We start from the raw sequence: 17,802 nt of genomic DNA, 5'->3' as shown, positions 1-17,802 counted from the left end.
TGGGGGACGAGGTTTGGCGAAGGTTACAGCTGAATGCAGAAGTGACACGAACTGACACTTCGCTCCGGCTAACTCGTTTCCATCTTCTCCTCGTGTCGCCTACGATTAAAAGTATACACGTATGGAGTCGTGTTATGAAACTTTGGGAAAAGCCAAAGTGCGGTGCTTTTTTTTCCCCCCGTCTTGTCTTTGTTTTAATTACTCATTGCAGTACCTGATACTGATCTGAAGGGTGAAAATAGTGTGATTTGCTTGTCCTTCCCTTAAATAAAAGGCATTCCCGTGTTCTGATGTTTTCTGTGTATAAGTAATTTGGGTTGCGGTTTATAAGCTTGGGATCAGAGGACACTGGTATGGGTAGTTGATTTTCCTCATTCAAACCCTTTTAAATGTTTAGATTTTTGCCCTTCTGTTGCACGCCATATATCAATTCTGTGTTCCTGGGATGAAGTGGGAATTGCAGATCGACTTTGGTTTCTTAGCTGTCAAAATTGAGCTCGTGATGATTCAGTAGATAATTGTGTAAAACAAACTACTTCACTGCAGTGCTTAAACCCCAAGTATTGCGGGCTCCTCACAATCCACGGGAGTCTGTAATTGACATTTTTCTTTATTATTTAAGACAAAAATATGCCTTGTAATAGTAAATGACATGGAACTTGATTGTTACTTGACATGAAACTGTACAGATTTTATTTTGTACTAATCCTCCATCTGCCGTTTCTTGTCAGTATGGATATGCTAAAATGGTAGTGTACAAACCTTCCCTTTCAATTGATAAAGCATATTGTATAGGTATCAAAATCTTCTCTTTTGATCATTGAGATGTAAGAGGGGATGTAGGTAAACTTGAATAAAATGAGTAGCACACTGTATATTTTTAATGTTACTGATTTTCAAAGACTTGAGAATTATAGGGGAAATCCTGATTTGTACAGTCCACTGAAGGCATCAGCAGTTTATATCCCCACCATATTCTGCTTGACAGATATTCCCACATGTGCAGTCACAGAACTTTATCGATTCATTTGGTGCACTGTGCATTTGAGACCAGAGATTCTGCAAATTTGAGTTTAGTATGTTACCATCCAGCTTTTCTGCTGGTGGAGTCAGAAGGAATCAGAAGGAAAATTAGGATCAAACAGGTCTATATGTGACCCAGGAGGGAAAAACGGAGGCCTTGAACTTCTTATGTTATCTTAATATGCTGATTTCATAGTCTGTATTCCCCACCGCTTTTGTTGTTGTTGCGATTTGTTATTCTTCCAAGTAAGAGAAATTCCATAGGGGTAAAATGATGTCAGCATTTTCATTTGCTCATTTGCTGTGCATTCTAGCAGGAATAGGGACCGTGCAAGATCTAGATACTGTTCAAAACTTCATTGTTTGTCCTTCTTGAGCATCTTTTTTTCTAGGTGAATAGGGGAATGAAGCAACCAAGAGGTTGGTTTTATACTTAGCATGGGTGAATTTTCTTGTGGGATTTTACTGCGTTTTAGACATAGTGTTGTAGAGTCAGAATAGACTTTTTGTCTACTTAGCTACAATCCTAGGAAAATCATATCTCAGTTTGCTGCTTCTTTAAGCAGTAGCTAATAACTAAAAGTAACAACTTAGTACTATGCGAAGATAGGCAACAATGCCTGCTAAAGCAGAATGTGGTGAAGGCAGCATGACTTAGAATTCCTGTAGGCTAAGAGGTAGCAGGAACTATTCCAGTTATCTGCACTGCCAGTGGAGCTTGGAATACAAATGATCTTCTAGAAGCTATTTAATATGTTCTGTTTAGTGGGATAGTTTCTTCTGTCTTGTGGAACAGAGATTGGAATCCTTCCTTTCAGTCCAACCAGTGACTGGCTGGTTAGATAATTTGTAAATATAATTGTAGAAAGGAGTTGTTGTGTTGTGTCCATCCCCTCAGCCCCACCCCAAGAATTTTTTCCGAGTAAGGTCAATTTCATGATACAAAATACAAATGTTCAAATGAATATATGAATGTTCAGTTGCATTTCAGTACACAGGCAAAAAGGAAATTGTATGATCGGAAGGAAAAGTGTGGGTTTTTTCTTAATCTGGAAATAGTTTACCAGACTTTTCAAGGCAGAAGTACCATTTAACTGTGGGACTGCCAGAGTGTTTTAGTAGAAAAAGATCTAGATGAGCTAGTTATAATATTTTTCCTGAAAAACATCTTGTTCTACTTACCTGAAAGTTGGTTGGGTACATTTTTAATGGATGTTGAGAGATTGAATGTGTGTTTTATTGGCCCACAGTGATGGTTAGGGGGTGTGGGGGTAAGGGTTGAGTAGCTTGAACATTCAGTACAAAGGTTATTCTTTCACAGCTTTCTTACTAGAAGTTATTTCTGTAGCTTTACTGGAAGCTACTGAATACTTTGAATTTTTATTCATCTACTTCCTTTATAATTTCATGCGCAAGGTGTTTGGATCTACCTGCATAAAACTATATGTTGTTTGTTTCTGCATCACCTGTATTCTGTTCATAACTTAGCTTCCATGTGTCCACTGTGTTATCTGTGTTTCCAAGACATTTATTTCTAAGGCAGTGATGTGGAATTTTAAACTGTGAAGTATTTAAATATGTCTTTTACTGTTGTGATATTACATGTAATCGTTTAGTTATATCCTTCTAAGTGATTTGTGCTCAGGCTTGCTATAATGATTTTCATTTTTAATATAATTTGGGGAATGTTTAAATTTCTGGTTTTTACTGTATTGAGGAAGAAGTTTCAAATATGCAGTCCATGCTAATGTCACTTGTGTCTGTAACTTTCTAGGCCTTATTCTAGAAAGGATTGCATATGAAAAGTTATATTCTGAAAAAAAAACTTGTTAATAAATAAAAATAAATTGTAACAGGGCTGAAATCTGAATAGTTTTGTGTTCTTTTTATAGCTTTTAAAAGTCTTCCTGTAGTTAGTATTAAATTTGTCAAAGGAACAAGGTCTGCTGGATAGAGTGCTGGGCTAGGACTGAGGAAAGAACCCGCAGTTTTCTATCACTGAGCGAAGTCAAGTGAATAGTTTCATTTTAATGTACCTGTGTTTGAAGTGTTATATGGAAAGGAGTAGCTGTTATGCCTTCAGTATGTTATTAAATTGTGTGAGTATGGGTTTTCTGTTGGTTTTATGGTTTGAATAGATGGACTAGCTTGGTTGTAGAAGAATTCTGAAGGGAGAGGCAGTTACATTGCAGATGAGATTTTGCATATATAGACTGTGGAAAAAAGGTACAGAGAGAGAGATAAGGGAATAAGAGACTAGGGGTACCTGAAGGCCAGAAAAAATAAAGCAACCTGTCATAAGATGGTATAGTCTTAACATCAGAGCAGCAGAGCGGAGTTGCAAGATGCGTGAACTGTGCAGGGTTATTCCAGGTAGTGTTACCTAGTCAGGACTTGGATTGAGATAGTAATCTTCAACAGTAAAGTGGGAAAACGTACACAGATTGATTCAGGAAATTATTTTGGTCATTTAGCATGTGGTATATGTACTTTTTAAGAAAAGAAAGTGTTTTATTAGTCTAACGAAAAAAGTCTGCTTGAAGCATCACTAAGAAAGAAATCAGTAATGCGTATCGCTGCTATTGGATGAGTAGTTAATCCTCACCAGGTCCTTGCGACCCTGTAATTTGTTATTATAAACTTGAAACAAATTTGAAGACTGTGGCTGAATGGAAGTACAACTTTAAAACATTGCATTGTATTTAGGACACTGGGGTATCCTGAAAGAAACGGAGCCAGCTTCCAGTGATTTTTTTCTGGTTGATAGCTTTACTTTTAAAACTTCTGGAAAAACTTTAGCTGTTTCATGATATTTTAATTCTGCTGTCTGAAGATTTTGAGCTAATGACCATTACTAATTAGCTAAAGATTGCTGTTGAGTGAATTCCTATTCTCCAGGTTCTGTCTTCTGGGGTAGAAGTTCACTCTGCTGCATATTCAACTCTTGCACTTGACAACGAAACTGAGTTACCTTTAGTAATTTTGTTCTATTAATGTTTTTATAGCTGTTTTGATGGAAGGCATGTTGAACTGTGTGAGGTGGCAAAAGTTTTAAAATGTCTCCATAAGTTCAAATATGAGTTTAATTGTCACATGTAGTTCATTTTTTCGCCAGCCTCTCTGAACAGAATATCTTACCAGCTTCAGAGAAACCTCAGAGTTCCAGTTTTTAGTAACTTTGTTCTTGAATTGTGAAAGAAATGCCTTGGTTAACAATACAGTAACTTCCTTGAAGAGAAGCAATGTAATGCTGACCTGCTGTTTTTGTAAGAAGTTTTCTGGTTGTGATAGCTTAATATTTTGCATTTTAGGCAAATGACAGCTTTCCAGCTCTCGTTGGAAGTAGCAAACAGCAAATGTATTATTTGAAGAACAGTATTAAACTGTCTTACCTATTCAGGTTTTTTTTAGAAAGTAGTATTTTTAGGCAACATACTTCATCACAGAAGTAGAGATATAAGATGACAACAAATATCACCACTGTTTTTATGGAAAAAGACATCCTGGTTGCTTTACAACACAAACTGAACAAACAATGCCTATGCAAATGCATTCAAATGCTAAAATATAAATTATTTCATGTGACTTGCTATTCCGTCCAAAATAGCAGAGTATCTTACTTCAGATCTCAATTTCATAAATATATAGAATTCCATTTACTAATATTTGGGAATAAAAATTAGAGGTGATAGAAGTGCGGGAGAAAAGCACTTGAAGCCATTTCCTTTGTTGGCCTGCCGTATTTTCTGTACTGTAAAGTCAGTATCTTCTCTGCTGGTTAAGTTTTAGAGCTTGCAAATTCAGCCTGTCAGAACTCTTTGCATTTACTGAGCCTCTTGTGGCTGACACATCTTGTATGTTTTTACACAGTTATTAATGAAAACATTGTCTATATGTGACTTCCAACTGAGTTATGGTAACCTGTTTTTTATTGAAAGAACTGTTGAAAAGACTATATGGTTAGGCAAAGATACATTTGTTTTTAAACCCTTCATGAGGCTATTTTAAGCTTTTCAAAAAGATAGTAATTAACTCCCTGAATTACAGAGAAAGTATAGAAAACTTTAATAGTAAGTATTCAGAAAAGATCTTCAGAGAAATTAAAGAAACTAATAAACCAAAGCAAAATGTATAGTGTGGTCATTATCTAGTTAGATGTTTATATACAGCTGGGTTATTAACTTTGGAAGTATAAATAGCAGGACAAATACCGTAGCCTTTAAATGAGCACTGGTGGTTGGATCTTTGGCATTCACAATTCATTCTGCTTTTCCTTTCCTGACTGAAAGATGCAATGTATGCCTAAAAGTAAATTGTATATTAACTGAAATAAATCCTGTGTGGCTGCACTACAAGAGCGGGCACTGGGCTACTTGGTGCTGCAGAAGCGTTCCAGCTGATGTGAATAGCACTGAATATTTTATCAGGGTGGCCCCACTGGTGGCCTGGGGGATGATTCCATCTGGTGGCTGCCTGAGCCTTGGAAGAGTCCCCAGCACTGCTGTGGCACAGCGGTGCTGTATCTGTACACTGAGGTGTTCAAAACTGGAGGCAGATCTGTTTTAATGCACGCACAAGAACCTTGGTGCTTGGACCTCCAAGCCATTGGCATCCCACTTGGGAAGGGAGTTCAAACACAGGCAGATAGCTGTTGGGAACAGGTAGTTTGAACTGCTCTAAAAGTTGAGTAAATAAAAGACATCAGGAGGGCAGGAAGGAGAGATATAGCTTTTGATAAATAGCGTCCCTGTGAAGATTCTCATGGGACTGAACAGAAAAGACTGTAACTATCTCCTCCTTGAAGTATGATCTAGACAAATATTTCTCCCCAGGATCTCTCAGGCCCTGTAGCAGTCAGTCCATCCAGGTGATCTCTGTGTGTAATAGGCTTGAGGGAAGCAGGGGAGAGCAAGATGTTTGTCACTTCCCTTGCTCTGGTATGCTGATAAAATCTGTGGTTTTAAATTGGCCAACTTATACCACTGTCTTCAATGGTGAAAAGAAATTTAACAGGACAGTCTGAAACCTGATGTCAGTGGTACTGAAATTACACTGATGGTTGGGGAGGGCTGTAGAGTATGAGGTGAGTTTTTGAGGTGCACACGTGTCACCTTCTTCAGTAACACTCTTTCCCTTGGGTTCTCCACACTTGGTTGATCCATCCCATGCCAGGCCAGTTCCAGTGCAACACCTGCCTCTCTCAGCAAAACTGAAGCAACCAGTAATTTCTTTGTCGTCTCCAGGCTACTGTTACAGTGGAATTCTGTTTGTGCTTTTTGAAGACTGGTCCACCAAAAATGAATTTTTTTCCATTTGGAACAAACTGATGCAGTTTGTCCCTGCAACCACACAGTGGGTGTGTTAAGTACAAGGACAAAAGGGTGAGAACACGGAAGGGAGGATGAGAGAAACAGTAGAACGTCTTGTCCTCTCGTGGTGGCAGCGGCGGTGCCGTTCATGTTACACCAACTCGCCTTTGAGTCAGCCACACAGGTTTCTCTGTCAAGATGCTGCTGCAGTTCTCTTGTAAGTTAGTTATTGCTGGTATAAAAACCATCACTTCTGGTTTTTGCAAACTGGTATTTGTGCTGGCAGTAGTAGTAATTCCTTCACATTTTGTCAGTTATGTGCAGCATTTGTTTTAAGTTAATTTTTAATGTGAGGAATATTTACTTAAATTCCATTTTATTAGATACTGATTTGTGTTTTTAAACTTTATTTTTTCAGATAGAATTTAAAAATTGTAATCATGTTTAAATAAAATGTGGTCATGTTTAAACAAAGTAAAACTTAGTTCAAACACTTGTATGGACAGTAACAAACTAAACTGGAAAAAAGGTTTCTCATGTCAGTTTATGTTTGTTGGTTTTTAAGAATAGAATAGAATTATTAGGACTGTACTGGTAGCTGGATAACCTTTTGGATAAATTTTTACTAAAATAATGTCATTGTTGCCATTGTTAATGGCAGTTGGGCATTTGAAAATAGTGAAGCAGTATTTCACTCCTCTAGACTCAGACAATTGACAGATATCTTTCCATTTCTTAAATCTGATCAATAAAGGTGTTTTTAACAATTTTAAGTCCTTCTTAAATTAATTAGCAAAATTCTTTGAGATAAAATTCCTTGGGTTGGGGGGTTACAGGTTACAGATGTGCAGTACTTAATCTGGTACAACTGCACAACAAACTGTGCTACCACTGTGGTTTATTTGTCATGCGTTATTTTGTCAGAAATGCTCTGAGCTCTATTATGTTTATTGAAATAGAACTGGTGGCTACATGCTGCATAACAAAGGGTTTTTTTAATGCATCTTTAATATTGAGTCTTGACCTCCTGAAACAGTTTCTTGAGTGAGCTGTGAAACTTGCCAACTATTAGGCGTATTAATTATTTTTTTTTAAGTTAAATCATGTGTACTGAAGGACCACCTCATATGCATAGGACCACTATGCAGAGATGCTTTTTCACAGGTCTGCTATATTTAGTAAGATCCCTTCCAAAAGAGTCTGTTTAAAGTCCCTTTCAAACCTTATAATTCTATGAAGTGATGAAATTTTGAGATGTAGTGGACATAGTATACTGTGACTGTTCTTCACAGTGTGTGTAGGTTTTGCTGCTAGGTCATGCTTTTCCCCTTTCCGTCTTAATATTTTTTCTTACAAGTTTTGCATTATCCAACTTATATAATTTATTTGTTTTGCAAAAGTGAAGAATAAACAGTTTACTGAGAATTTGAGGTCTTTGATATACAACTGAGCCCTCAGTGCAGGTGTCTCACCTGCTAATCCTGCAGTCCATTAACAATCGTTTCCCACGGCTCAGGTTTTGCTCTCTGACAGGATTGATGTTTTGACATCTTGTAACAAAGTTCGTGGATGTTAATGATGTGCAGCCCTGTGAGTGGATCAGCTAATTGAACTCCTCCAGCTACTGGTTTTTGAAGTGTTGTTCTTGTATGATGGTGAACAGGAATGTTTTATAAGAACAGCTGTACCGGTTCAGACAAAGGCTTTGACAAATCCAGCACTTGTCTGCAACAGCATCTGGAAGGGAGCAGTTAGGGACAAAAAAGAACAGGGAGAGTGCATGTGTGTGTGATACCTCTCCTAAACACTCCCTCAGCCTCACACTATTTTCATTCCAGGGGATTTCCTGACCCTGATGTGGTTTGTCTAGTTGGAAACTCTCGAGGGATCTCTCTTATTCAATTTCCACTGAAGCCCATCTAATTTTTTTTATGAGTCTTCAGTATCTCTTGACAAGTTATTCTAGTAGTTGTTGTGCGAAGTTTTGTACGTAGCTCTTATTAACTCATTGGTACTTTTTATTAATAAAGACCAGACATTTAACAGTCAGTTTCTATCCGTGGAGAGACATGTTATCTTTGATATTACAGGACCAGGTTTGCATGTTCTGTACAGTATGCATGCAAAACATTCATCCACTGACACAAAAATGACTTCAGTTTTGTTCTGTGATTTTTCTTTTAACTACTGCTGAGTTTGAGCTTATAGTGCCACGAAATATCTAATATACTACTTAGGAAATAGATCCTGGGATTAATAGTCAGCTCACAACACATTGATTTATGCATTAATAGCATCAGGTGGTTATTCCCCCGTTTGCCTTTTTATTGCCCAATCCAGTTTCAAAAGGTCCTTCTGCATTTTTTCAGTTACTTTGTGCTCACTATCCCTGATCCCTTGCTGTCCTTTGTCACCCTTTGCCACCTTGCTAACTGTGTCATCCATCTCATCTTCCAGGAATTTATCAGGTAATGCAGTCCCAGTGCAGAATCCTTCAGAACTGTGCTGGTGACTCCCCCAGTGTCATCTTGATTATGTCTCTGTTTTTTTCCTTTGCTAACCTCAGTAACTGAGGCTTATATGGTAGCTCTTGAATCCTTGGAGTAATTCCATTAAGCTTTTATACAGGATTAACAGCTTCAGATTTTCATTTGGATAAGTGTTATGAAAATAAGCTTGCAGATTTGCAAGGAAAAAAAATGCTGCAGTAACAGCCACACACTGGTTTCTGTCTGCCCTGTGGGTTCTCTGACTTAAGTTATGCTAGAACTGTAAGCCCAGCCTTGTTAGACATCAGTCCACTACAAAACATATATCCATTACAAATAAGACTCTATCACTCTTGCACTTCTTGGTAATGCTTCTTGAAAAAGGTGGCTCTCTATATATCTAAAAGTAAATTTACAGAGCTGCTTTTATGCTTTAGACCACTTTTAGTTCTTTGATTCCTGCCAGCTGTTTAATCTGTGTTTCTCATAGCAGGGCAATGCTCCTGAAGCTTTGTGGTAGGACTTGTCTGAACTGAGATGGAGAGAGAGCCATAAACATTATCATATTTTTCTTGGTTTAGAGTAGTGCTTCAGTGCCTTGGTCACGAATGAAGCCCGTGCTCCACTGTTTATTGTGCAATAAAATCAAACTTTGCCAGTGCATAAAAAAGTTGTCCTTGCTCTGAAGACTATACAGCCAAATTTCTTAGATTATCAAGGAATGTGGTTAAAAAATAACAACTTCTCTTACTTCTGAATTCACATGTCTTTTAAATGCCATGTGAAATTTATTAAGGACACAGATTCCATTGTTTGCTAGACTTTAAATAGGCTTTGTTTCTGGGCTTTGACAGTGCCTTCCCCAGTGTGTGGCCACTTGGTTTGTATGTTAAGGATTTGTTGATTTTTTTTCACAGAAAGAAACAAAAGAAGTTATGGTAAAATTGCAGAGTCTCCCATAATATAGAAGAACAGTTTGGACTTACGTTGCCATCATGTGATGTGGTCATACTTTTGATTATCAGTCTTCTAAAGGGGACTGAAATTTACTGAGGTGTGTATGTGATTTTAGTATGTTGTTGGGCAAACTTGATAAGATTTTACTTTGGTTTATACTAATTAGGATTTGCATATTTATTCCTACCTTAAGTTGTCAGGGAGAGGAAGGATTGTTTGCTTTTATTACAACCATTCTGGGTAAAAATACTACTTTGAAAAAACTTTCCTGATTTAAATAAGTGGACACTTACATCCACATTTAAAAAAAGAGTATATAATTTTTTTTCTCTGTTCAGTGAATAATTGTCATACATAGACAAAGACCATAGTGGAGGTCAAAAACTTTTGAAATGAGAGCTGTTAATTGTAAACTATGTAACATACTGGTATATTTCAGAGAATAATAAAGGAAACTTTGTATAAAACAGCAGTTTCGACTTGACTATTGTGTGAGAATGTGTTTGGTCTAATTGTTAACATGTAGCAGTAGGCAGAATGAAGCATTGGAAACACAGATTCCCTTTAGGGAATGGAAGGAAGGAAAAAGGTACCATCTATAGCATTATCCAAGAGATCAGCTTCTCTGTAGTAATGTATCAAAATGTATAAGAGTAAGTTTGAGTCTACAGAGAATTATTTGCAGATTATGCAAATTAGCAGTATATTAGTTTTCAACTTCCTTCAATATGTAATCCAGTAAGATTTTTTTTTTTCTACTGAGTGTGGATCCCAGTGTAGTGAATTTAAGCCTGCAGACAATTTGCTTCCTTTTTAAGTTACCTTTGATGATCTCCAAGACATCATCTGTGGACCTTTAGTGCACCTGAAAGGACATTTTTAAGGGGTATAGTTTTTACTCTCTTATTCCAATATTTTCTATTACTTTAAAAGTTGATAGTAGGTATATCTTTAAGAAAACTTGAAAGTTTGTTAAAACATTAATTCTTTTTTCATTTACAAAACATGTTTGTTTAGGACCTTGCTGTGTGGATACACAATTTTCAGAGGCCTCTTGATGCTGATAAAATACAGATGAGGTTACCTTAGATTAATTCAGTGGATTTTGTGGTTTGAATTTGGCTACTGTTTTCTAAGATTAGAAATAATTGGGGGGGGGAAAGAAGTTACTTTTAAACACCTTAAAATAACTTTTTTTTTTTTTTTAATGAAAGGGAATATGGAGATAAAAAGCTGTTCAAGATATGGAATTAACTTGCTTGGCATCAGCTTTTAGTCAATCTTTCTGTTGATAGTCTGATATGGATAGTTCCATACCCAGCACTTTCTTGGTGTGCTTGTATCAAGCTTCATTGAAGAGTGATTTCCTTGCACCTTCCTTCTACTGTGCTCCTTGGTAATCTCTGTGATTTTACACTGCCATGCTGTGTTCCACAGACACAACTGTTACAAGAAGCTGTTTGTGTTGCTCTAATTATTGTGGTACCAAGACATTTTTTTTTAAAAACCCCATTCTATGCATTTGCTATGACAATACCCCTATTTCATTTTATTTAGGATGAAGACTAGGATTATTTAGTCTTCATGAAAGGTTATTTACCATGCAAGAGCAAGTCTGTTGTAGAGGACAAACCTGGAGTGTTCCAGCTTCAGTTTCTGTGCCATTGATCCTCCTTTCTGTTGCTTGCTGTAGGTTATTTAAAATTGCTGTTTTACTGTACCTAGATCTCAGGAGACTAAAGCTTTGTTGTTGTCTTCTGCTGTCTGTTGAAGATCAAAAGAATGTTTAGTGACTATCACACTGAATAGAATTTTGAGAAATACATCTATTCTAAGATAATCTAAGTTGAAAAATCCAAGTGTTTACACAATATTGTATTCTCATTCCTTTACAAGACACTTCATAAATTGGCTCTTGTGCCTCTAGTGGTTAAGCTGTTGACAGTTTATCTGCTGTGACCTTGTAAGGTCATTGATTAGTATTGCAAAAACTGAAGGTTACTTAAGAGGAAAAAATATAGTAAAAATTATTTTGATATAATAATGTACTTTTTACTTTGTGCTTGTAAATAAAAAGTAGTTTTCGCAAACTTTTGATAGAAATGTGTACATTTTTATTTGGTGATTCTCATTATAAGGCATGTCCCTCTATCATATTTTATAGCTGGAAATTAAGAATTCTCTCTAACTTAGGAGTTAAAATAACTAACCTTGCACTAATTTTTTAGGCTGTAAAGTGCTCCCCCTGTTCAGATTAGCCCTGGCCATTGTTTGGGATGGAGAAAGTTATTTATAGTGAGACAGTGAAAAAGATTTAAAAGGGATAATAACTCATTTGTCAGAAAATGTTATCTCTAAAATCAAGCTTCACATCTATCAGTAGAAATGTTTGCTCCTTGAGTGACTTATATTAAGTTGATATGAAAAGTCTCTCTCTAGTACTGGCATGGGAAAATACTCAGTTTGTATAAAATTTCGTTAATTATAAAACAGAATGGAAATGTTTAAGGCTTTCTCTAAAACAAAGTACTTGACAGATGTAAAATGAGAACACTCAAATATTATTTAGGAAATTTGTTTAGATTTTCAGGTTTTATATCATGTATATATTTTGTAAATGAATGTTAAAATAGGTGATTGAATATGATATTTAAAAAAGCTGGACTATAATATTTGAACATTCTAAAAATTTTGTTGTCTAATTTCTTAATTCCTCTTATAACCTGTCTCTCTGTTGGTGTCTCTTCCCTCTCTTCCTTCTAATAAAAGCAAGACACACTTTAACTGAAGTCAATCAGATTTTGTTAACTTAGATCTCAACAACTGAGTTTCTCAAATGGCTCACATAAATAGGTGTTAAGATAGAAAAGAGAGGCCACATTATCATCTCATTCACTGAAAAGCTGAAGCATAAACTCAGTCCTTACTAGGTGTTAAAGAGCTAAACAATGTGTCAGAGTTTTGATTGAAGTGATTGTAGTATCCAGAAGCTTTGCAATATTGTAGCATCAGAATGGTTTGGGTTGAAAGGAATCCTTAAAGATCATCAATTCTCGCTTCTGTGGGCAGGGACATCTTTCACTAGATGAGGTTGCACAAAGCCCTGCCCAGCCTGACCTTGAATAGTTGAAATAGATTATCTGCAGCTTCTCTGGCCAAGTTGTTCAGTGTCTCACCACCTTCATTGTTGAAAATGTCTTCCTTGTGTCCAGTCTAAATCCACCAGTTTTCAGTTTAAAACCCTGTCACTAGAGACCCTCATAAAAAGTCTGTCCCCAGTTTTGTTACAAGCCCCCTTTAAGTTCCCTCAGGACCTGTGGATGTACGTCATCACGTCTTATTGACTCTTGCACCTTTAGGTTCCTTAAGTAGTCTCAAACCTGACCTTTTCTTGCAGTAGATGGTTCTTCATTCTCCCAGTCCCCGCCTTTCCCTCCTTTGCCCGGGGCAGTGTGTCTGGAGCACTTGCTGGTGCAGGGCAAGACAAAAAAATCATTGAATACTTCAACCTTCTCCACATCCTGGGTAACCAGGTTTCCCATTTCCTTCCAGAGAAGGTCCCTTTTATCACTGATGTACCTATAGAAACTTTTCTTGTTGCCCTTGATGTTTGTGGTCAGATTTAATTCTGTCAGGGCTTTAGCTTTCCTAACTGCTTGGAAAATTCCTGGCTGCTTGGACAATTTCTCTGTATTCCTCCCAAGCTACCTGTCCTTGTTTCCACCCTCTGTAGGCTTCCTTTTTCTGTTTGTGTTTGTCCAACAGCTTCTTGTTCATCCAAACAGGTGCCTGGTGTTTTTCCCTGACTTCCTTTGGTAGGCATGTGTTGCTCCTGAACTTGGAGGAGGTGATCCTTGAGTATTAAGGAGTTTTCTTGGGCCCCTCTTTCCTCCAGGGATTCTACCAAGCAGATCCCTGAAGAAGCCAAACTCTGCTCTCCTTAATTCCATGGTAATGACCTTGCTGTGCTCCCTCCTTGCTACCCCAAGGATCTTGAACTCCACTGTTTCATGGTCACTGCAGTCCAGGCTGCCCTTGAACTTCATGTTCCCCATGAGCCCCTGCTTTTTGGGGAGAGCAAGACCCAGCATAGCATCTGTCCTTGTTGGCTCCTGTATAGCTCAGGAAAGGAAGTTATTATCACCTTCCAGGGACCTCTTGGTCCTGGATTGCTTATACCCTACTGTATTGTCCCCCTAACAGATTTTGGGGTGGTTGAAGTCCCCCATGAGGACCAGGGCTTGTGAACAGGAGACTGTTCCTGTCTGTCTATAGAGGGCCTCATGCACTCCATCTTCCTGGTTGGGTGGCATGTAGCAGACCCTGCTGTAATATCACCTGTCCCTGCCCTCCCTTTAGTCCTGACCCATAGCCTTAGTTGGTGCTGTGCACTGCAGTGAATCACTGACATAGAGGGTAACATCCCCTCCTTGTCTCCCCTGCCTGTCCTTCCTAAAGACCCTGTATCCTTCCATTCCAACACTCCAGTCATAGGAGTTGTCCCACCACATCTTAGTGATGGTGGGAAGATGACAGCCCTGCATGCATGTGAACGTCTCTCTAACTTCTTTTTCATTGCCTGTGCAATAGAGGCATTTAGGTTGGGCTCCCAATGAAGCCAACTTAGTGGCTGGAGTGGCAGGAATTCCTTTGTGCGTTCTTCAGATGCTCTCCTGCTGACCTATGATCTGTCTCCAGACTCTGAGCATCTCTTGCTGGCTCTGGCATCAAACTGGTAGCAGTGGGATGGATTGAGCAACTTCAGTTTAAAGCCGTCTTCTCCAGCTCAGCCAGCCTGTGACTGAAGATGCTCTTCCCTTTTTCTACCAGTCCCCAGTAGACCAGGGAGACCTGCTGAATTAGAACAAACTAATTTCTTATTCAGTCACTTTCTCACTTTTTTTTTAATTGGATTTTCTTCCCTGTCCTTTCATAATTCACTTTTCCAGTGGAACTTTGTGGCAGAAAGTTGTTGATTTCTTGAACATTAAGGTAGTTCTGCTTGATGTCTCAAAAAGACAAATGAAATGTGTCAGTTTTCCCATATGTATGAAATGCAGGGCTTGGGGGGCTGACTCTGACTGTGACATTGACTCAGGGAGAGTGTTCATGATGTGCTGTGATGTGGAGAGCTCAGAGGACAAAAAAGGTCTTAGAGTGGAATGCTGTCCTTCAACGGTTAATATAGTAAGGACTTCTTAAGAGTTTGGACTTGTGGGTTTTGGATTTGGACCATCTTGGTCACAATGTTAGACTTTTCTCATACTTTCTGTTCTTTAATTTTGTGGTGAAGCAGTAGCCTCCTGGACCTTGCAGGGTGTTTCTATTTACTGTTATTTGCGCTTGCTTACGAGATTGTGACTAATGCAGACACGTTGCTGACAAAGATTGAATACCCTTTCTCAAAGTACACACTGCCACCAGAGAAGAAAGGTCACTTCAGCAGAGTGTAGGGGTTTGTGAACTCTGTAGCAACTGATCCTAATGGATTTCTTTTTGGTGATGTTGCAATTCACTCAGTAAAGATCTGGAATATACAGTTGTACCTGGCTGGTGGTGCAAAGTCAGCTCCTAAAAACTACCATCTTCTGTTGTGTCGACATTTATCAACTTTCAATTTTCTTTTGCCACGAAACACATGCTGTTCACATGAAATGTTTCCCACAGTATGTAGTTTATATGGTTATATTAGGTGATGTCTGCTTTGAGTGTGTTGATTATCTTGCAGTGGGGTTGAAACAAAATAGTAGATTTTGCTTAGATACATCAGTCTTTTTTCTTTCCTTTTGGAGGAGGGATATTTCCTGCTAGGATTTGAGCCTTGTTTTCTCTTGCTGAGCGAAGCTGGAGAGGAGAGAGAAGGCCTACACAAATGCCAGATTGGCATGTGGTTGATGTGCAGACCAATCCAGAAATGCCTTTTTTGGACTGTTGTCTTCTGCGTTAGAGAGCAGAATGTGCTGACGTGTGTGGTGCTTGCACCTTCTGCCCCTTACTTATCGAGATTAATTTGGGACTGTGGGTGGTGTAAGTCTTAGTTTGTCTATTTTAGGATATGGTATAGAGTGTAAGCTCTCAGGTAAGACAGGTGTATGCTTTGTGTAAAGAGTGTTAATTCTGGCATGGGTAAATTATGTTCTGCTCAAATTTTTAAAGTTATTCCAGGGATTTATGTTTTTATAAGGACAGATTTTGGATGATAAAATGTTTTGGTGCCCTGAATCAAGGCAAATAATCAAAACTAAAAAAAAAACCCACAAAAATAAACCACCAAAAAACCTAAACCTGAAGGTATTTAGTGGTAGGATTTATGAAACTCCTGGCCAGATGAATTTCATAAATTCAGTGTTTTATAAGCATGACACTTTTTTCTATTCTGGAAGTGAGAATCACTGCAAAACAGTAGGATTACATTGTCTTCTAGTGATGCAAAATATGCAGGCACTCTTTATTCAAACTTACATAGATTTATTTTTTTTAATCAAAGTGGGTTTTTCAGCTGATAAAGTGATAAAATCTCAACTTTCCCATAAAGCTGGGTCAAACATATATTTCAATCAGCAGATTAGTTGTGAAGTCTTTGATGAAAGAGTCTCTCTACCTGCATTAGAAAGTACGTTTTCTAGAAGTCACTTTTAAACTTGAAATAATACCTGTCACTCTTCAAAATGACTCTGAATAGATGTATTTTATATTTGGAGTAAGCAGTATGTGAATGACTGCTTTCTACTTCGGGTGGTTTTTTTCACTGTTTAATATTATTCATGTATGGATACATATTATCACAACTTATCATTTTTTCCTCTTTATAGGTCCTGCTGGGGACTTGCATCTGGCCTCAATGTGAAATTAAGGTAGAAAAACACATCTACATATGTGTTTGCTATTAGGATTTAGTTTATTCACTGGTCATGCCTGAAGAGTGATGTTCGTCCCTAGACGGCTAACTGCCAGGAAATATAAATGATTGTCCTAGAAGTCAAGCCTCTCTCCTATTTACTGGAGTGAAAATCACCTCCAGATATCGTCGGAAAATCAACTGCAGAAAATGCTTCACGTTATAAGGATGCCAACCACCTAGATTCATGCGCCCTATCTGTACAGTTGTTGTGGATGGTTTGCCATCTGAAAGCTCCTCAAGCTCTTATCCAGGCCCTGTATCTGTTTCTGAAATGTCTCTGCTACATGCTTTGGGTCCAGTGCAGACCTGGCTGGGACAAGAGCTAGAGAAGTGTGGCATTGATGCCATGATTTATACTCGGTATGTCCTCAGTCTTCTGCTGCATGATAGCTATGACTACGACCTGCAGGAACAGGTATTTACATATTTTAGATGTTGTCCAGTGAAAGTGAGTTTTTGTATCAGTTATGTTTTGTGTATTATCCCTTGGTATGCCTCAGATGGGGGGGTGGTTGTCTTTAAGTGTGTGGGTGGAAGGGGGGAGTCAAACTCGATGGGTGAACTGAGATTAAGGTAGTAAGGTTGCTGTATGAGCAATTACATGGAACAGAGTTTTCACATTGTTACAATTTATACCAGAATTATTAACACTGGAATGTTCTGTATCGTAAAGGAAGACCTTCACTGCTCGTGATTATAAGGTTAATTTAATATTGGAACATCAGTAAACTAATGTAATTCTCGTGAAGTGTGTGTCAAATTGCCCTGCTCCACAGTAGTTGGTAGACCCGCCCCTCATCACTTCTCTTGGATTTCATCTTGTGCTATTTTCAGTAAAGAATTAAAAAAAAAAATCACTTTTTTTTAGTATTCAGGTATTTAAAATACATTATTGTACATGCATTATTCATCTCTTCTAAATCATGTTAATGCTGATAAAAGGCATGCAAGAGAGTTGTTCTGTAATTCAGAAAGGGCAGAGGAAAGTAAAGCTGTGTATCAGATGGGCACAGCTCACAGTGCTTCCTTCTACATTTATTGCTGTGGATTTTGTATGACCCTACAACATACTCTTCAGTCCCGATTTCACCACTTTTTTTTATTTCTCTCTTTTTTTTTTTTT

General features: G+C 37.9%; 1 protein-coding gene across 2 annotated transcripts in view; it reads left to right on the top strand.

Moving 5' to 3' along the window:
• Positions 1-6,372: 6,372 nt before the first annotated feature.
• The window catches only part of KIAA0232 (KIAA0232 ortholog), a 57,396-nt gene continuing 45,966 nt past the window's right edge, over positions 6,373-17,802 (top strand). Inside the window, exons 1-2 of one of the 2 annotated variants that reach the window (XM_018089070.2) lie at positions 6,373-6,549; positions 16,591-16,632. In XM_018089070.2, coding sequence (XP_017944559.1) covers positions 6,481-6,549; positions 16,591-16,632 — 111 coding nt within the window. In that variant the 5' untranslated portion in view covers positions 6,373-6,480. Of the gene's footprint in view, positions 6,550-16,588; positions 17,095-17,802 lie in introns of those variants that run through there. The other variant, XM_018089064.2, reaches the window with a different exon arrangement.

This window comes from Manacus vitellinus, unplaced genomic scaffold (assembly GCF_001715985.3).
Source record: "Manacus vitellinus isolate BGI_N305 unplaced genomic scaffold, ASM171598v3 scaffold_0_pilon, whole genome shotgun sequence".
Lineage (NCBI taxonomy): Eukaryota > Metazoa > Chordata > Aves > Passeriformes > Pipridae > Manacus > Manacus vitellinus.
The sequence above is the reverse complement of the archived record's forward strand: the minus strand, read 5'-3'. Positions and strand labels throughout refer to the sequence as shown.